General features: G+C 40.1%; 1 protein-coding gene across 1 annotated transcript in view; it reads right to left on the bottom strand.

Moving 5' to 3' along the window:
- Positions 1 to 16709, bottom strand: part of MED13L (mediator complex subunit 13L) — a 186204-nt gene that overhangs the window by 35821 nt on the left and 133674 nt on the right. The window contains exons 5-13 of the mRNA XM_061370538.1: positions 15459 to 15604; positions 13946 to 14140; positions 13394 to 13585; positions 8962 to 9124; positions 8043 to 8147; positions 4051 to 4779; positions 2663 to 2885; positions 1665 to 1770; positions 1153 to 1277 (exon numbers count right to left, since the gene is read on the bottom strand). Coding sequence (XP_061226522.1) covers positions 1153 to 1277; positions 1665 to 1770; positions 2663 to 2885; positions 4051 to 4779; positions 8043 to 8147; positions 8962 to 9124; positions 13394 to 13585; positions 13946 to 14140; positions 15459 to 15604 — 1984 coding nt within the window. The remainder of the gene's footprint in view (positions 1 to 1152; positions 1278 to 1664; positions 1771 to 2662; positions 2886 to 4050; positions 4780 to 8042; positions 8148 to 8961; positions 9125 to 13393; positions 13586 to 13945; positions 14141 to 15458; positions 15605 to 16709) is intronic.

The following is a 16709-nucleotide window of genomic DNA, read 5'->3' as shown; positions in this document are numbered from 1 at the left end:
CCCTCCCACATAGATACATACATATAAGCATATGTATCTATAGACACACAAATTGTATTGAAGATGTTATCACAAACAGCCTGAAATTAATTTGACTACTCTACCTGCTTCCATGTTCAGACTATTCTGAGATAACAACGGAAATAGAACACAGAGTAAGAATGCCATAAAGTATCACCACAGGGACAGCTCAACATATGCAGGTTTTAAGGCAGAAGAACACTAGGTCTGGCCAGGCCAACTTAACAGAAAAAGGTAACTTGGCAGTCCTTTAGCAGATTTGCATACGAACTGCAACATCTGAAGTGTAGTTTGTGTGGAACAACAGAACAGGGGGAATTGGTAAATAAATTGGTGTACTTGAAAAGTACTGTCCAGAAGCAGCCATCAGACTTTTAAACAGTATTATCTACTATCAGTCAGTACAGGGTCATCTCTGTATGGTTGTGGCTATGTTAGATTAAGTTTAAATATAGTAATTATTCGAATCTTTGCCTTTCCTTGTGTCTCAGGCTTTTTTCCCTAGTAACTGATGTAAACCTGCTTTGCCCTCTGTATTTCCTAATATTCAGCAACTATTCCTCTTTGCACTGAAATAAACTGCTGTAGGAATAGAAAGAAACACGCCTCAGAGAATTACTGAAACTCAGTAAGGTTGAATTTATTTTTCTTTGGGCAGCTCCTCAGACAAGGTAAAAGAACAAATCACTGGTTAATGATTCTGTAACTCTCAAGAGAACACAGAATACTGACAAAAGCAAAGGACATGAAACTAGATGTAATGCATTTATAAAGCTTTACCTGTGGCAGTACTCGTACAGCCTGCCAAAGCAATGCCTGAATCAGCAAGGTAGCTGTATACAGGTTCCCTCATGACTGAAAAACTGCCAGATAACACAAGCTTTGATATAACCTACGTGATATATTCCTCAATTTTACATACACAGTGATGATTTCTCACTTTGATGGATCTCCTGAAAGGATAGCTCTCTTTGCTGGCACTTCTTCCTAGTTAAAATCCAAGCCTGCCTATCTGGAAACTCTCTCCTATCTATTAGGGAGAGTCGTTTCCCCCTGGGATTGCATCCTGCTCCCCCTCTTTTCTTGACTAAGGTTTAACTCTACAGAACACTCAGTCCTACAAAAACTTACACCAAGCTCATCTTCATCTGAGTTATCAAAGATATTATCTAAATCATGAAGTGATGGAGCCAGATCTGTCACCTGTGTGAGGCTACCAGAGCCTACGCGGCCTGCAGCATTGTCCTGCCGGGTGTCTGTCAAAAAGAAAGGGAAAAACAAGAAAAATGGGAGCAAAGTTGAGAAACACAAGAATGCCTTTTTTCAGTTTGACTTCTCACTCTAAAGAGGGGACAAGGAAGAATCACTGAGCCCCCTCTTCTATGATGCAGCCTAGAAACTGCTTTGCAGGTCTATCAGGAAAGAATGAAGGCAACTAGTGCTCAACTACAGTGTTCTTAAAATTTTTAAAGTACTTATGTTATTATAAAAAGGACAAGTAGAATCAAGGGGGTTTTTCTATCCCAGAAGCTGTAGCCCTATGTTACAGTAAAATATTCAGTATGTGATTTTTCCTTTCAGATTTTATTGAGTAGTTTTGAACAGTTTTGCTTTGAGGATCGAATTGAAGAGATTTTACTCACCAGCCTTAGGAGCAGAGCTGAAAATAGACATGGCATCTTTTCCATCAGGAACTGGTGTAGAATGACCCGTTGTGGGGATTTCCTTGGTACCAATTCCATCTTCTGACTATAAAAAAAATCCAAGTGTTTTTACTAGGCATTAGTTTAAACTACTTATCAAAGAACAACTGTTTTCCTATGTCAAGCCATGCCCAGGGCTCTGGATTAAAAGCTTTGAGAAGCAAAAAATAATTAAGAAAATAACACAGTTGTCTGCTCTTTATCTACGTATGGAATAACTCTGTGCACTCTTTCCAAGGGATTCCATACACATCAGTCAACTTTGATACCCAGCACACAGAATTGGCCACCTCCATTTCTCCAGGAAACATCTATTTGAAGTGTGGTGGTTACCTGCAGGAGAACAAGTGAATGACCTCCATACTGGCTAAGATACATAAAAGAAGGATCATGCATATGGGGCAGGTGATGACCTAAGAATGGTCATCAAAGTGTTTTCTTTCACGTATGGAAGAGGCCCTCTAAAGAAATGTTCAAAGCCAGTACAGTCTCTATGCCACCAGTCTTCTCAGCAGAAGGCTACGTTAATTTTGCCCAAGGGCAGAGACCTGAGTTTTGCAGCGAGGTGACGTGTCAAGCAATGAAAAGAAAAAGACCATTAAGTTCTTTCATCTGTACAAGGCTCAAAATTTTATTTCTTAGCTTAAATCTGGCACCTGCTGCTGGTCAAGCTGAATACATGTAAGCAGGAAGCATTCCTTGCCACAACATTGTCTTCATACGCAAACATGTTGAGAAGGATACCAGCAAATACCAGTTCAAAATTACCACAGAGAAAGGGAGATTTGCCTGTGAGTCAGTGCAGGGCAGAAACACATCATCTCTGATTCTGACCTGTGGAACAGGCTTGTTTCTTCCCGAGAGCTGCAGAGCAACTCCTGTGCTACAGTAAGTCCAATAAGAACATTAAAAGTAAAGACTCCGGATTTCCATGTTACCTTGTTCTTTTTCTGAGGATCTTTCTCAGCCCCAAGTTTGCATTTTTTATTGCCAGTGAAGCTGTACTTGATATCACCATCTTCAAAAGTGTAAGGATCACTCGCATCTCCCCAGCCTTCTCCAGGCTGTTGTATTAGAGGCAAGGGGTCAAGATAGTTCAGTGGCTGCACTGGCTTCTGCTCTTCCAAGATTTTAAACCGTTTGTTAGGTTGTGCTAAGAGCCTGAAAGTGAAAATAAAGAAGCAAAAGCCACCATGAAACAAAACAAACACCAGCAAGGTGTTTACAGCAAGGAAAAATAACAGCTCTTAAGATCTGTAGCTGCCATACACAAAGACAGCCCCCTCCATCCTCCTTAATCCAAGAGGAGTACGTTCTTTCCTCAAATAAACAATGCATTCACCTACATTTGGTATTAAATATCTTACTGTATTAAGAACTACTTTAGAACAATGAACAAGTATTAATCTTCTCACTACATCAATCAAAACACTTTGAAGCACACATAACCTTTTCAGCCCAGCAAACTCCACTGTAATCACAAAAGCAAGGTTGTTATGACTCAAACCTTTTTCCTTAGCTAATTTTAGCTGATCCATTTTCATTAACTACTCTCTGAAGCTCATTTTTTCTATGCAATGTCAGAATGCAGAAGTAACTTTTAGGCCAGTGTAAAATGAATTTAAATTCTCGTGATAAAGCTATAAATAAGTACATCTGCATTAAAAAAACCCCAATCTTTAAAAAAAACTAAGGAAGAGACAGCTAAAATTCCTTCAAATTTAGGCAGTTCATGTTTTTCACCAAGGAAAACTCTGTTCACTGTAGTTTTTCTAATGTAACATTTATAAAAGATTAGAATTTGTCCTTTTCTGTGTACAGACCAGAGGGTCCATTGGGGTTCTTGTTTTCCATCCTACTGAGACTAAAGTTAACAGTAGAACTTCCATCAGCTTCAAATACCCACAGTGGATTTCCAAAGAAGCAGTATTATTCCATATGCAGTATCAGCATACACCACTGGACAAGCCACACTGAAGTGCCTCTACAGTGCTAGTAACAGAATTTCCCTCAAACCAAGCATTTCTATATCTGGAAGGCTGCATAACTAAACACAGGTGCTCTTTTATTTAAATGGCCCAAAGACATAAGTGTAATAAAAATCTTACATTTGCTTAAATGACTATGTTATAGGTTACAAAAGATCAATTATTTCTTATCATGTTCAACAGAAAGGCAGATATGAAAAAAGTAAGACACATTGTAATAGCGTATTTCTATTTAAGCATTTAATGTTATCTACTTGTTTCAGTTTCAACTGAAAACAGAGTTTGGCCATGCTTGGAAAGGTAGTAAAGAAACCCCTCAGATCAGCTGGTATTCTCACCTCTTCAATGCAGTGCTGTCCGAGTTGATTTCCATCTTGGCATCGTATCTCTCACATGGAAGATCTGGCGGCCTGAACTCTGGATCATCACTGGACGGGACACTGTAGGTCCTCCACATATCTACGGACTCATTGTTCTGAATTATCCCACAGTATAATGCTGTCTCACTGACCTCTGCCATCAGAGGTAACCTCTGGCCAACGAGGACTGTCCTATCATCTAAGGTGGGCAATGGCTGAAGCTCCAGTCCGCTGCCATAGAGTGCTGGGTTTACAGGTACAGAAGGTGGGTCCAGGTTCTCTGCTTCCTGACCTCTTGGCTGGGGGCTGAGTGTGGGAGGCAGAGGGGAAGTAGGGGAATGGGGTGAATCCATAGGATTCATATTCATTTGCTTGCTTGGATTTCTAGCAGGTATAGATAGCGGCTTCTCATATTTTCTGGCATTAGGAACTTCTAAAGAGGGCTCCATTCCTGCTAATCCCAGCTTCTGCCCTGATGTGTCCTGCTCCATGCATAGCTCTTCAGTCACAGAGGGCCGATGGTGAAATGGCATCATAGGCCTTTTTTGCAGTTTATCTCCTTTTTCCTGTCTCTCTGTTGTTTTGTGCTTCGAAGAGGCAGGAGGTTGCAATGATGAGGACGATGATGTTCCCATGCTGAATCCTGGCTGATTTATCGTTGGGGGACGGCTGGAGCCAGCAGCACAACGCTGTTTGAAAACCTTGTGCCTGAAAGCAAACACAGAAACAAGTCAGTGCCCAGTTTAGACAGTTACCTGAGCTAATGGAAACAAATCAAACCAACCCAAAACAAAAACACCACAACAGAACCCAAAGCATTGAGAAATCTTATGTCCTTTCCTGTTCTTCTAACAGATTCTCGAATGGGCCCAGGATCTGGACCAGGTCAGTCAAGCCAACTCAGCTGCAGTTTCTCTGCCCAATATAAAATGGATAAAGACAGCCTCCATTAAACAGCTTACAAAAGAAACATCTACTGTTTATAAAAGCTTAGGACTGTTCCGATGGAAGGTAATAGAACAATCCAAGCTCCTGTTGCTTTTATTACCCTAAAGAAAGCAGCCTTGCAGATAAAATGACTGCTGTGGACCTGCTCCACTACTCTGGCACACTCTGGAGCATCTGTTACAAAAGGTAGAGATGAGAGTCATTTTTGTTAGGTTCACAAACTCAGTGCATAGAAGGACGCTTTCATGGCAGCTTCCTCCTCCTTATCAGGTAAGAAAACATAAGAGCAACTTTATCCCCAAACCAAAAGAAAACAACCAGCAAACCAAACCAAACCCAAAACATTAACATGCAGACTTATTACTGGCTTCATATTTTAATAGGGCTTTTTCAAAATTTGCACCTAGTATCTTTGAGACTGGGAAGCACAGGACTAAAATTCAGTATTTCAGGTTCTGATAACTGTGTTTTCATCATGTGGCTGACGGGTCTCTTAGTTGCCCAGCGCAGGGCAACTAAGATGATTAAGGGAGTGGAGCATCTCTCTTATGACGAAAGACTGAGGGAGCTGGGTCTCTATAGTTTGGAGAAGAGGAGACTGAGGGGTGACCTTATTAGTGTATATAAATATATAAAGGGGGAGTGTCACGAGGATGGAGCCAGGCTCTTCTCAGTGGCAAACAATGATAGGACAAGGGGCAATGGGTACAAACTGGACACAAGAGGTTCCACTTAAACTTGAGAAGAAACTTCTTCTCAGTGAGGGTGACAGAACACTGGAACAGGCTGCCCAGGGAGGTTGTGGAGTCTCCTTCTCTGGAGATATTCAAAACCCGCCTGGACACATTCCTGTGTAACCTTATCTAGGCGTTCCTGCTCCAGCTGGGGGACTGGACTAGACAATCTTTTGAGGTCCCTTCCAATCCCTAGCATACTGTGATACTGTGACAGGCCAAGGGGAATGGCTTGAACCTGCCCGAGGGGAGACTGAGCTGAGCTCTTAGGCAGAAGCTCTTCCCTGTGAGGGTGCTGAGGCGCTGGCACAGGGTGCCCAGAGAAGCTGTGGCTGCCCCATCCCTGGCAGTGTTCAAGGCCAGGTTGGACACAGGGGCTTGGAGCAAGCTGCTCTACTGGAAGGTGTCCCTGCCTGTGGCAGGGATTGGGAATGGAGGAACTTAAGGATGCCTTCCCACCCAAACCATTTATGATTTATAATCCCTAAGGACTTGATAACAGGAACATCTAGGCCTCCGTATTTTTATTGCTCTTTTTTGTTGCTCGGGTTTTTTTTTGTTTAGTTGTCTAAACAACTTTTAGCTTTTTTAAGCTATGACTTAATTGTGTTTAATATTTACACCTGTTTGAAGTGAAATACCATTTGAAAAGAAATCACTCCATCCCTATTATTGTTTTTAAACTACAATATCTTGGACAGTAACAACACATTTCAAACCATATAATGTGCTTTTGTTCACAGAGAAAAGCTACATTATCACAAGTGGACTACTAGACTGAAAAAAAGCAGTTCTGCTTTTATGACTTTTCTATGAAATATGCAAGTTTTATAGTATACAGGGGCTGTCAAATGGTACAAATGCAACTTCTTGTACTTGCTATATCATTTTCCTGTAACCACCATGTTGTGTAGCATTGTCCTGGCTGTCTTTGTGGGCTGTGCTGTTCTCAGGACATGCTGCCAATTCTCTGCTGCAGCAGATGGTCTTTAGCTGCAATCACCCATGATGTGGAGCTAATGCCTTAGTAACTGCAGATTTGCCTTAAGCATGTTCTTGTAACATTAACTGACTTAATTCTCCATCATTCACTGTATTTTAACCGACTGCAGGAAATTATTTTAGACATTCTGTTCTTCAACACACAAAGCTGGGAATACAGAAGATTGAATTTGGTGCCGAGTACCAGACAACCCTTTAAGACTGATTTTTATGATCTTATCTTGACATTCATACTCTCATCTATACAATACACAGAATGGGCAGCATAATGACTGTACCTGCCTGGTTTCTGCAGCTATACAGAAAATTCTTATTGCAGTTTGAAATCAGGCACTGTTCTCATTTCATGGATAATGTTTTAATTTCCCAGTTGCTGTATTTACTAACTCAAGCATGATGTAGTTATCACTGGAGGTATAAAGACAGTGTAAAATTGCAAATACAGGTGAACCTCTCCATAGAACCAGGTTTCCGTTGTCCCCTACTGGCTCCCCATGCTTTCCAGGCAAAGCTTGACCTCAGTTTTCCATAGGAAACACTTGGCACCTTGAGAAAACATTTATCTGTTCCACATTCTTGAGTGTATCCATACAAGCAACATATAATCAGACATATAATGTATACATATGTATAGTAAAGAGCTGCAAGAGAGTAACACTTTCACTCTGGATACAGCACAGTCTCCAGGCTGAACACTCTGGAACTTTAAGCATTCATCAAACATGACAGATAATTTAATACACTCTTGAAGTTTTTGTGTAATAAGCTGTGATTTCTTTTTGATCAGGTGACAGTGACCATGCTGCAAAGGTTTTACATTCTCTTGGGTAGCTTTTGGTGTCATGAGTCATGGCAGACATGGAGTAAAGCGATTCTTGGCCCTATTTTTCCTTTCCCCCTTCCCTCCAGAGACAGTAGCACTATCCCTCAATCAGGATGCTTGGAAACTTAGGCAGCTTCTGCCCCTCTTCATCGTGAGCCTTATCACTCCAAACTTGAAAGCTCACATCTCTGAAAAGCCTGAAGGATGAGTTCATTATGAACAAGCAATGTTTGACTGATTCTACCCACATTCCCTAGCCTAGAATCATTTTTCCACTCAACTACTGCAAGTGACAATAATACAAGATGTGCATTGATCACCTGAACATGAGTGATGATCAGAGTTTTGATATCAGAGTTTCCTCTTCTCTCAGCTAAAACATAACTCCCTTTTGTAAGTGTACCTGTATCGAATTAAACAGGGCTCTTCCAATACGATAAATGCTTACTTTCTTCAAAGCTCACCTGGAACAAGAACAACTGACTCTTTGGACTGGATCCACAAAATCCCACGAAACAGCATTGTTAGGAACTTCCTCTTCCATATTTGCAGTTGTGATTTGATTCCTCCTGAAGAAGATTAAATTATTTTAGTAGTTATCACTACTAACATTTTAAAAAAGCATATGCATAAATGTGCATCTGTTCTCCTTAAATACATTACTTCCTTCTACTTCACTTTTGAAACAGAATTCTGTATTTAACAGTAGTTCCCTTTACTACTCCTTAAAACTTACAGTTTGATTTCTATGGGAGGATGGTACCAGCTCTGTATCAGATACCTCTGTCGAGTCTGAGCACAAGCAGCAAGGGGCAAGCAATTTAAACTGCATCTGGAAATTCTTCTGAATTCCAATGAGGAAATTACATGAGAATAGTGAAAAACAGAGCTTTCATACACTTTAATCTCCAGTAATGAAGGCACATGATACTAACAACATGAATTCATAATACCCCTGTTGACTGGAATTTTAGCCCAACATGTAACGCGCTTTACGATTATTATTATCCTTAAAGTTCTAACTATGAAATACATCCTACTTGTCCTTCAGTCACACAGCTTTGAGTCTCATAACAACAATTAGAGGTAGAAACTGCAATCAATAAATCTGACAGCAGCTAGCTAAAGGCACATTTGATAGATTTGTGACATCAAAGACTGTCACAATTAAGATACACAACTGCAAATACAATGTTAAGTGTCAGGAGTTTTCAGCTGAATGCAAGAACAAATTTTCTTTGATAATCTGTTCTGCATCATTAGCTTTGATTAGTGGCCAAAGAACTCCATGAGGAATAACATTATCTAAGGCAAAACTGTTACGATGTTAATTATATATATTCTGTGTTTGTTAATAACAAGCTATCAGGACTGCTGCCTTACTTGGACTGTGACCTGTTGAGAATGCACTCCTTCCAGACACGGTGAACCATGTGATTGTGAAATTTTGGAGCAATCTTGCCTGATTTCTTTGGACTGTGCACACTGACTGTCCCCTCCTGTACAGCTGAATGGCTGATACTGCTCTGAGAGCATCCACTTTCTCCTGCAATATAAATAAAGCATTGATGTTGTAGCTTATCTTAATACTCACATTTGATATTTTTTCCTGAAAAAAAACTTTGCTGCTATGTATTAAGAAATCCAATAATTTCTGTAAACTATTTCAAAGCAAGAATCAGTTCTTTATACTCAAGATAAAAAATCTCACTGAAAAAATAAATGGATTAGTGTGATGCTATTTCTTTATAATATGCTTGAATTGAAATACCAGAATCAAAACATGCCCTGGTGAAATCTTACAGTTGAGATGTATACTAATACAGAAGTTCTGTAACAGTTCATCATTAGTGTATACTATTAACATAATATGAGAAGTTCTCAGTAATGCTGTATGATTATCAAAGAGATAACAAATGAAGATATTACTTCAACATGTTAATAGCCTGAAAGTTCTGATTTACATTCTGCACTTCATTTCTTCCCATCTGTGCTGCAGAAATCTCACCAGCAGATGTTTCTTTTTCTTTAAGAAATGTGGTTTTGGTTTAGAATTAACTGGTATCTAAGACTCATCTTTACAGACTCAAACTACAACAGTAGAGGGAGCTTTAGGCTCATTTGGCCTGGTGGCTGAGCAACACTGCTCTGGATGGAACAGTAAGGAAGGATATGCCGCATTTTGACAAGGTCAAACCAGTGTACAGAACACTTCGTCCTCCTGCTTGTCGCAATTTAAGAAGCTTTAAGAATGAAAGGATTCAGTGCTATACATCACTGCAACTAACAGGGTAATTCTGCTGATTTCGATGAGGTGACTTTCAAAATACAACTTTTAGAATTGCGTACAAGCTGCCCACCCCTGTGTCTCTGAGTCTTGGTGCTTGTGTATTTTCTTCTCCAGTCAGAGCTCTACATTTCTTTCACTGGCTTTCCAATGTTCTGTAAGATTATGGACTTGACAGATGATCAAAAAAAACCACCTCAGGTCAAAAATCCAGAATTAGCAAATCTGGTCTCCTTTGGGAGGGAGAAATGTGGGTATATAAGCAAACCCAACTCCAACACACACACACAAACACACATGGCATGCGCCAGCAGCAGGAGAGTCACACCTGCCAAGGAACAAAAAAGGTGTGATGGAAAGGGGAGGCTAGGAGGCAGGAAAGGATAACCAAGGAACTAGGAGAGCTTTCAGGTTACATTAGAGTACATTAACTATTGTTTTCCAAAACTCTGCAATCTGTTTATACTATACAGTACAGCAGTACATGGCATAACGTGAAACAGAACTTCACAGCAGGCCAAAACATTTTGTACTCACACACTGATTTTTATAAATGAAACTCACTGACAGGATACTGGAACATACACAAATAGCTATGCCATGGAATGGTATAAACTGGAGGGGACAACCAGCAGCTCACCAGAGGTCACTTCACAATCCAGTCTCTTTCTACACATTAATAATTCCCTACTTTCAGCTGCAATTTGTTTTGTTGTGTACTTGAGACAGAAAATATGGTTGACCTGAAGAGATCATCACCTAGCTCATCCTCTACTTCAAAGCTGGGTCAATGTATCTCACTAACCTGTTCTTTAAAACACACACACACACCCCAAACCCCTAGGAAACCCTCAAGAACCCACCCACCTCTCTGCTAATGGACATGCTGTAACTTCCAACCAGTCAGTTTATCCTAACGTGTCATTATCCTTCCTCAGAGCAAGTCTTCCCTCATGTTTAGCCTAGTTTTGCTTTCTCCAGTTTTGGGTCGTTACATGTTTACAGATTATTCTTTTTCTCCTGTTATGTCTCTGAAGACCGTTTCTCCTTCAAATTTATTTCCTCTAGACTAAACAATCTCAATTCTTCCCATCTTTTCTGTAGGTCCTGTTTGGAACATCTATAATCATTCCCACTGCACTTTTCTGGACTCCATCCAATTTGTCCACATCCTTAAATGTTCAGAACTGGTGATGGTACTACAGCCACATTTTTACTAGTACAGGGTGGGACTGAAGTACCATTCATGTGCCTCAGACTAATCCAGTTTATGTACCCCATTTACTGATCCTGAACTGCATGACATGGATTTCCATTCCATTTCTTCAACTTTTCAAGGCCTTTTAAAATGGTGCCTAATATAATCGAAAGGAATCCTTTCATTGTTGGCTGAAGAGGCACCCCTCTGATCCTATTTCATGTTGTCCTCAAACAACGGCAGAGATCAAACACAAACTGTGCCTGCCAGACTGAACAATATGAACACTGTTTAGATATTACTAGTTTATAAATATCCTAAAATAGAATCCCCTTGTGATGTTGTACAAGTTTAAGAGGGATCTGAAGCATTTAAAAAATACAGTAGCACGTTACAATATGCATCAATACTTCATCAGTGATTGCTATTTACAAGTCAATCATCTTGCTTTAGGTGGTTACTGAAAAGCTTCTTGCTTATTTTAACTATCAGTTGTGTTGGGAGAACACCCACTATTCCAAGTGAATTTAAATCTCACATTTTATATTATTAGCAGTAATTACTGCTAAGTAAGATTGACTTTCTCAATGTGACAGAACCATCTAATAAAGGCTAAGCCAGCTTGCTGGCTCCTTGGACCTCAGTGAGGCTCTAATAACAATCCTTTATCCCCATCTGTCCAAGTTCAAGCAGAAGGTGGTTGTCCAGTGGTGAGTGGTTTCTAATGTGAGTGGTCAGAAGTTGCTCAGTGGTGAGTGGTCTCTAATGACTTTGCTCATGTGACTCAAGTCAGAGAATCTCCTGTGAACAGGCACAGTCAGTTAAGAGGCATCTACAAAGCATAAAACATACCAGTATTTGAGAAATTACCATCAATAAAGGTTACAAGGAGAGCAAGAGAAAGCTGGGGGAGGAATCTTATCAATGTATACAAATACTCCATAGGGAGAACAGAGAGGATATAACCAGTGGTATCCAGTGAAAGGATAAGAGGTGATGGGCATAAAATGAAATACAGGAAATTCCATTTAAACGTAAGACAGAACTTTTTGCTGTAAAGGTGGGCAGCCGTTGGCACCGGCTGCCCAGAGAGGTTGTGCAGTCTCTGGCCTTGGAGGCATTCAAAACCTGACTGGACAATATGTGAGCAACCTGCTCTACCTGACCCTGCTTGGATAAGACAATCTCCAGAGGTCCCTTCCAGCTTCAGCTGTCTTGTAATTCTATTAACAACAGCAAGTCTGGAAAGAGCAAGTTCAGAAGACAATACACACAAAGAAGTTGTAAACCTGCCTTAAAACAGTTTTTGAGAGGGGGGAAAAATAGCTTAATTTCTTTTTTCTACATCATATATTTCCCCCCCCCCTTTTTTTTAACTACTTCTTATCTCAGAAGCTTGCACTCAAGCAAACATTTCACTCCTCTGTTCCTTAGTTCTCATTTGAAATTGCAGTCCTAAATTTGTTACAGCATAACCACACAGACAGCAACTAATCAGTCTTGTCTGTGTTCCAGGTGATGACAGGTTTTAGATATTTACTGCAATGTCTAAGCAGCAACAGGACATGCATATTCATTTCAACAAAGTATATTCAGGATCTAGTACCTCACAGAGCAAGCATTTGGGTGGCTTCTGAGATTAGAACTACCATGGATCCAATGAGATTAGAACTACCATGGATTTTGAAAGGGGCATACTCCATCCAGACAAAACATACAGCTCACTTGCAAATATCATGCAGCACTGTTTGCCATCTGTGTATGATGCAAGCCTGTGGCAGGCCTCATTTGGGAAGCCCAGCTCTTTCTTACCAGTTCCAGGGACTTAAACTTTTCTTTTGAATGGTCCTTAATTAAAAACCAACCGTGATGGGCAAAAAGAGCACCTAACATTTGCAAATTCTTATACTAACAAGAATTCTTAGTTAAGTGCAGTATTTCTAGCTCTTTACAAAAAGAGAACATACTCCTATATGTTCACTGTACTCTTTAACCACAATGAATCAACACCCTCCTCCCATCCCAATGCAAGAAAACCAACACTAACCCTTCTGAACCACTGCCAGAATCCAGCCTCTCAGGTATTGGCACCACTGCACAAAAATAATGCTCTATAGAAAATGGAGTTTAACTGAATTCACAAAGTTTTGTTTAAAGATGTGTCTTCTTCAGGGGTGTTTAAAGCATTTGCTTTCTTTCAGCAGACCTACAGAAGAAGTCCTCTCCTAACTTTCTCTCTGTTGCCTTTTGTTTTAATCTGCTACTGTTCATACTTATCCCCACTTATCATAAGCTCTGCAAAACTGACTTCAGCCTCCTCATTTGCTTACCCATAACAGCCTGCTCTGGAGAAGTGGGTGGAGTAAGCAGCATCCCACAGGTACTAGCAGGATCCTTCACGCTTCCAAGCCCCTGCTGTCCCACATTTATATGGCCTCCGGTACTGGCAGTATTCTGTGACATGGGAATGTCACTCTGGGAGATGAGAACAAAGGCTGAAGGATATACCATCCTCACACCACCTACAAAGAAAAGGAAAATAAAATCTGAAATACACCTGGTAATGCAGCAGCTCCAGCTACTTCAACCTATTTTCAATGTCAATTAGACAAAATTTATTACCTGAATCATAAACAGCTAAGAAATTTCACATACTAATGTACGTATAACCCTCTGTAACCAGTACAGAGCTGAAAAAAGGAGCCTGATACTGTGAATAATAACATGTGGGATACAGGGAGTAGAGAAGCTTGAGGCAAGATAACTAGTCAGATGTTCCAGTGTCAGGAGAGCTACAATAGGATATAGGAAAATTACAATGGCTCTTCTGATTAATTAGATTTTGAAGAAAATAACCCTTCAGGCACAATACTGAAACTTACCAACAATGACTTCAACTGCCACAGGGAAATCGTTGTCATATCCCAGCTCCTCATCCTCTTTCATGCCTTCTTTTTTCTTCAGCACCATAGGATAGAAATACTGCCACTCCTCCATCAACTTCCGAGTTGCTGGGTCTGACATCTTGTACGACTGGCCCGTGAGTGTACCATTTAAGCCATAAGGACTCACCAACACTGCAAAGTAAGAAACAACAGTCCCTGCAGTAGGTTTATTTAAACTATGGATTACTGAGTCTCTACCCCTCCAGCTTGAGTCACTGTTCCATCCACACCATGTTTAAGGACCTGTCTTCAGGGAAAAGCTAGTGCAAAATCAGGTGTGAGTTTAAAGCCACGTTCCAGTACAGCCACCCTTACAGAGCTAAACCCACACCTTTTTGCAGTTTAGATTAACAATTTCCACAATGAGCTGATCTAATTGTACTGAAACAACAAAGGGATGACCATACGTGGAAGTAATAGAAGCTGATATTCAACAGGAGGAATTTTACCAGGAGCATATGGTGTTTCAGATTTCTCAGCATTAAGGAGAGGTAACAGTATATGCAGACAACTACAGTCATGTCAAATCAGGAGGACTCATTGCTCAACATGTATTTCTATTCATACTCAATTTTGCTTTTAGTAACATTTGATTTGAGAGAGTAATGAATTTAGCTCACTGAAATCAAACCTTCTATGAATTAAGTGTCTGAGCCTCTGTCAAAACTTTGTATCTAGAAACAAACTGTTTTTTAATAAAGCTTCTATAAACTGACATCTCTATAAATGCTCATTTTTATAAGTCTCTGGGTGTATCCTTAATTTTATAAAGATTTCTTCCTTTAATTGCTTTGAAATTTTAATTTCAGTCTGTACTGAAGACAGTGTAACTCAATGACTCAAATATTCTTAGTTTTTTTGACATAGAGAATCACATCACAATTACATTATGAATTTAATAGGCTGTTAATTCTGTAAACCCCTCATTTCTTACACTGCCAAATAGTCACAGATACTTTGAGTTTTTCATTGTTTCATACACACACCTCTTTTAAAAACAGACGAGTTGTCAATCTCTGCATGAGAAGTACTCCTGAATTAGACAAGCTCTGTATTTGTATTCATGTAGCACTTAAAGTTCTAGATCTGAGCCCACTGACCTAGATGCCATGTAACAAAGTCAAATAAGTAGACTCACTTCCTTAAACAGCAAGTCCTTTTAAATAAAAGTGACAATTTCTGGTTTATTTATTAGATGCAAGTACCTTTAAAAACAATGTTAATGAATAGAAAGCTCTGGAAAATTCCCATCCCCATATAGCTGACTCTAGAGCTGAAGTCTTAACAACATCTTCCCTTATGTCCACAACTTCCTGAACAGAATTTCACCTGCCTAAAGAGGTACTTAATCTTACTTTATTCTTCTCTGAAGATAACACCATCAGGAGTGAAGACCCTGCCATGCATAAGTGAGGTTAAGCACATGAAGTTCCAAATCCAGCTCCCTTACCTTGGAATGGTGATGGTGAGGACTGGGCCATATGGATATGCTCTTCGTTTATCAGGTAGATTGGCTGGTGCTGAGCGATCTCCACGCTTGTGCACACATTGCTTTCCCCATGGAGAAAGAATGTGAAGGCACACGACAAATGTTCGCTGGAACAGGGGGAAGACAAATGAGAAAGACATTCATTAGCATGTTAATGAACTCATAGGAGATAGTGATTTCACAGCCTTGGAGGCCAAATAGATGTACTCTTCTGTTTTGTCACTTGTGCCTACTACATACAGCTTCACTGACTGATTGCTAACCATATACAATAGAATGACCAGCCACTAGACAGCCATTTGACAATGTTGGCAGCTACCTCAAAGGTTTGTTTTCCTACTTAACAGAATCATAGAATCCTGGAATGGTTTGGGTTAGAAGGGACCTTAAAACTCATCCAGTTCCAACCCCTGCCACAGGCAGGGACACCTTCCACTAGAGCAGGTTGCTCAAAGCCCCATTCAACTTGGCCTTCTCTGTCTCCCCTCTGTCAGGTTTAAGCCATTTGCCTTTGTCCTGTCCCTGCAGACCCTTATCCAAAGTCCCTCTCCACGTTTCCTGTAGGCCCCCTTAAGGTACTTGTTTCAATTAATATGATTACAAATGGGATTTTAACCAGGATGCAAGTAGTAAAAATAGGGCTTTTGAGAAATTCTTCAAAACTCACTCTCAATGAGTACTAGCTGAAAAGAAATAAAAAAGGAACAGGAAAGATTTTTTTTCTCTAACATCTCATGAGAATCTCCATTAAAGAAAACAAAAGCACATGAATATTACAAATAGTTGACAATGGTCTAAACTGAACCATGGATTTGCCACTGACAATCAAACTTAATTTGAAATGAATGGAATTTAAAATGTTCCCACTTCATTCTATCCAGAGAATGACCTCCCATCATAGCTATTTGCTTAAATATTCCTTGCCACAAAGCCACAAGAAAGAAGAAAACGAAGTACATTCAAACTTTTTATCATCATTTTAATCAAGTAAAAATCCACAGAGCTGAAGCGGTAATTCTGCAGCAATTTTTCTGTCCAATACAAGAGCTGGGCATAGTTTCAGAGCTGTTGGCTTTGGCATCAGGCCACCCATAATGTAACCTGGATTCTAAAGACAGCTCTGAACTACCCTCACCAAAAAGAACACACAGGCAATGATAACAATTGCATTTCAGTACTGAAGTCAACCAGCTGCTCTACTACTGTCAGCTA

The sequence above is a fragment of the Neopsephotus bourkii genome, unplaced genomic scaffold (genome assembly GCF_033783945.1).
Source record: "Neopsephotus bourkii isolate Nb327-2 ecotype Australia unplaced genomic scaffold, CSIRO-AGI_Nbou_v1 NB_1542, whole genome shotgun sequence".
NCBI lineage: Eukaryota > Metazoa > Chordata > Aves > Psittaciformes > Psittacidae > Neopsephotus > Neopsephotus bourkii.
Note: the sequence above shows the minus strand (reverse complement) of the source record. Positions and strands in the feature narration are given on the sequence as shown.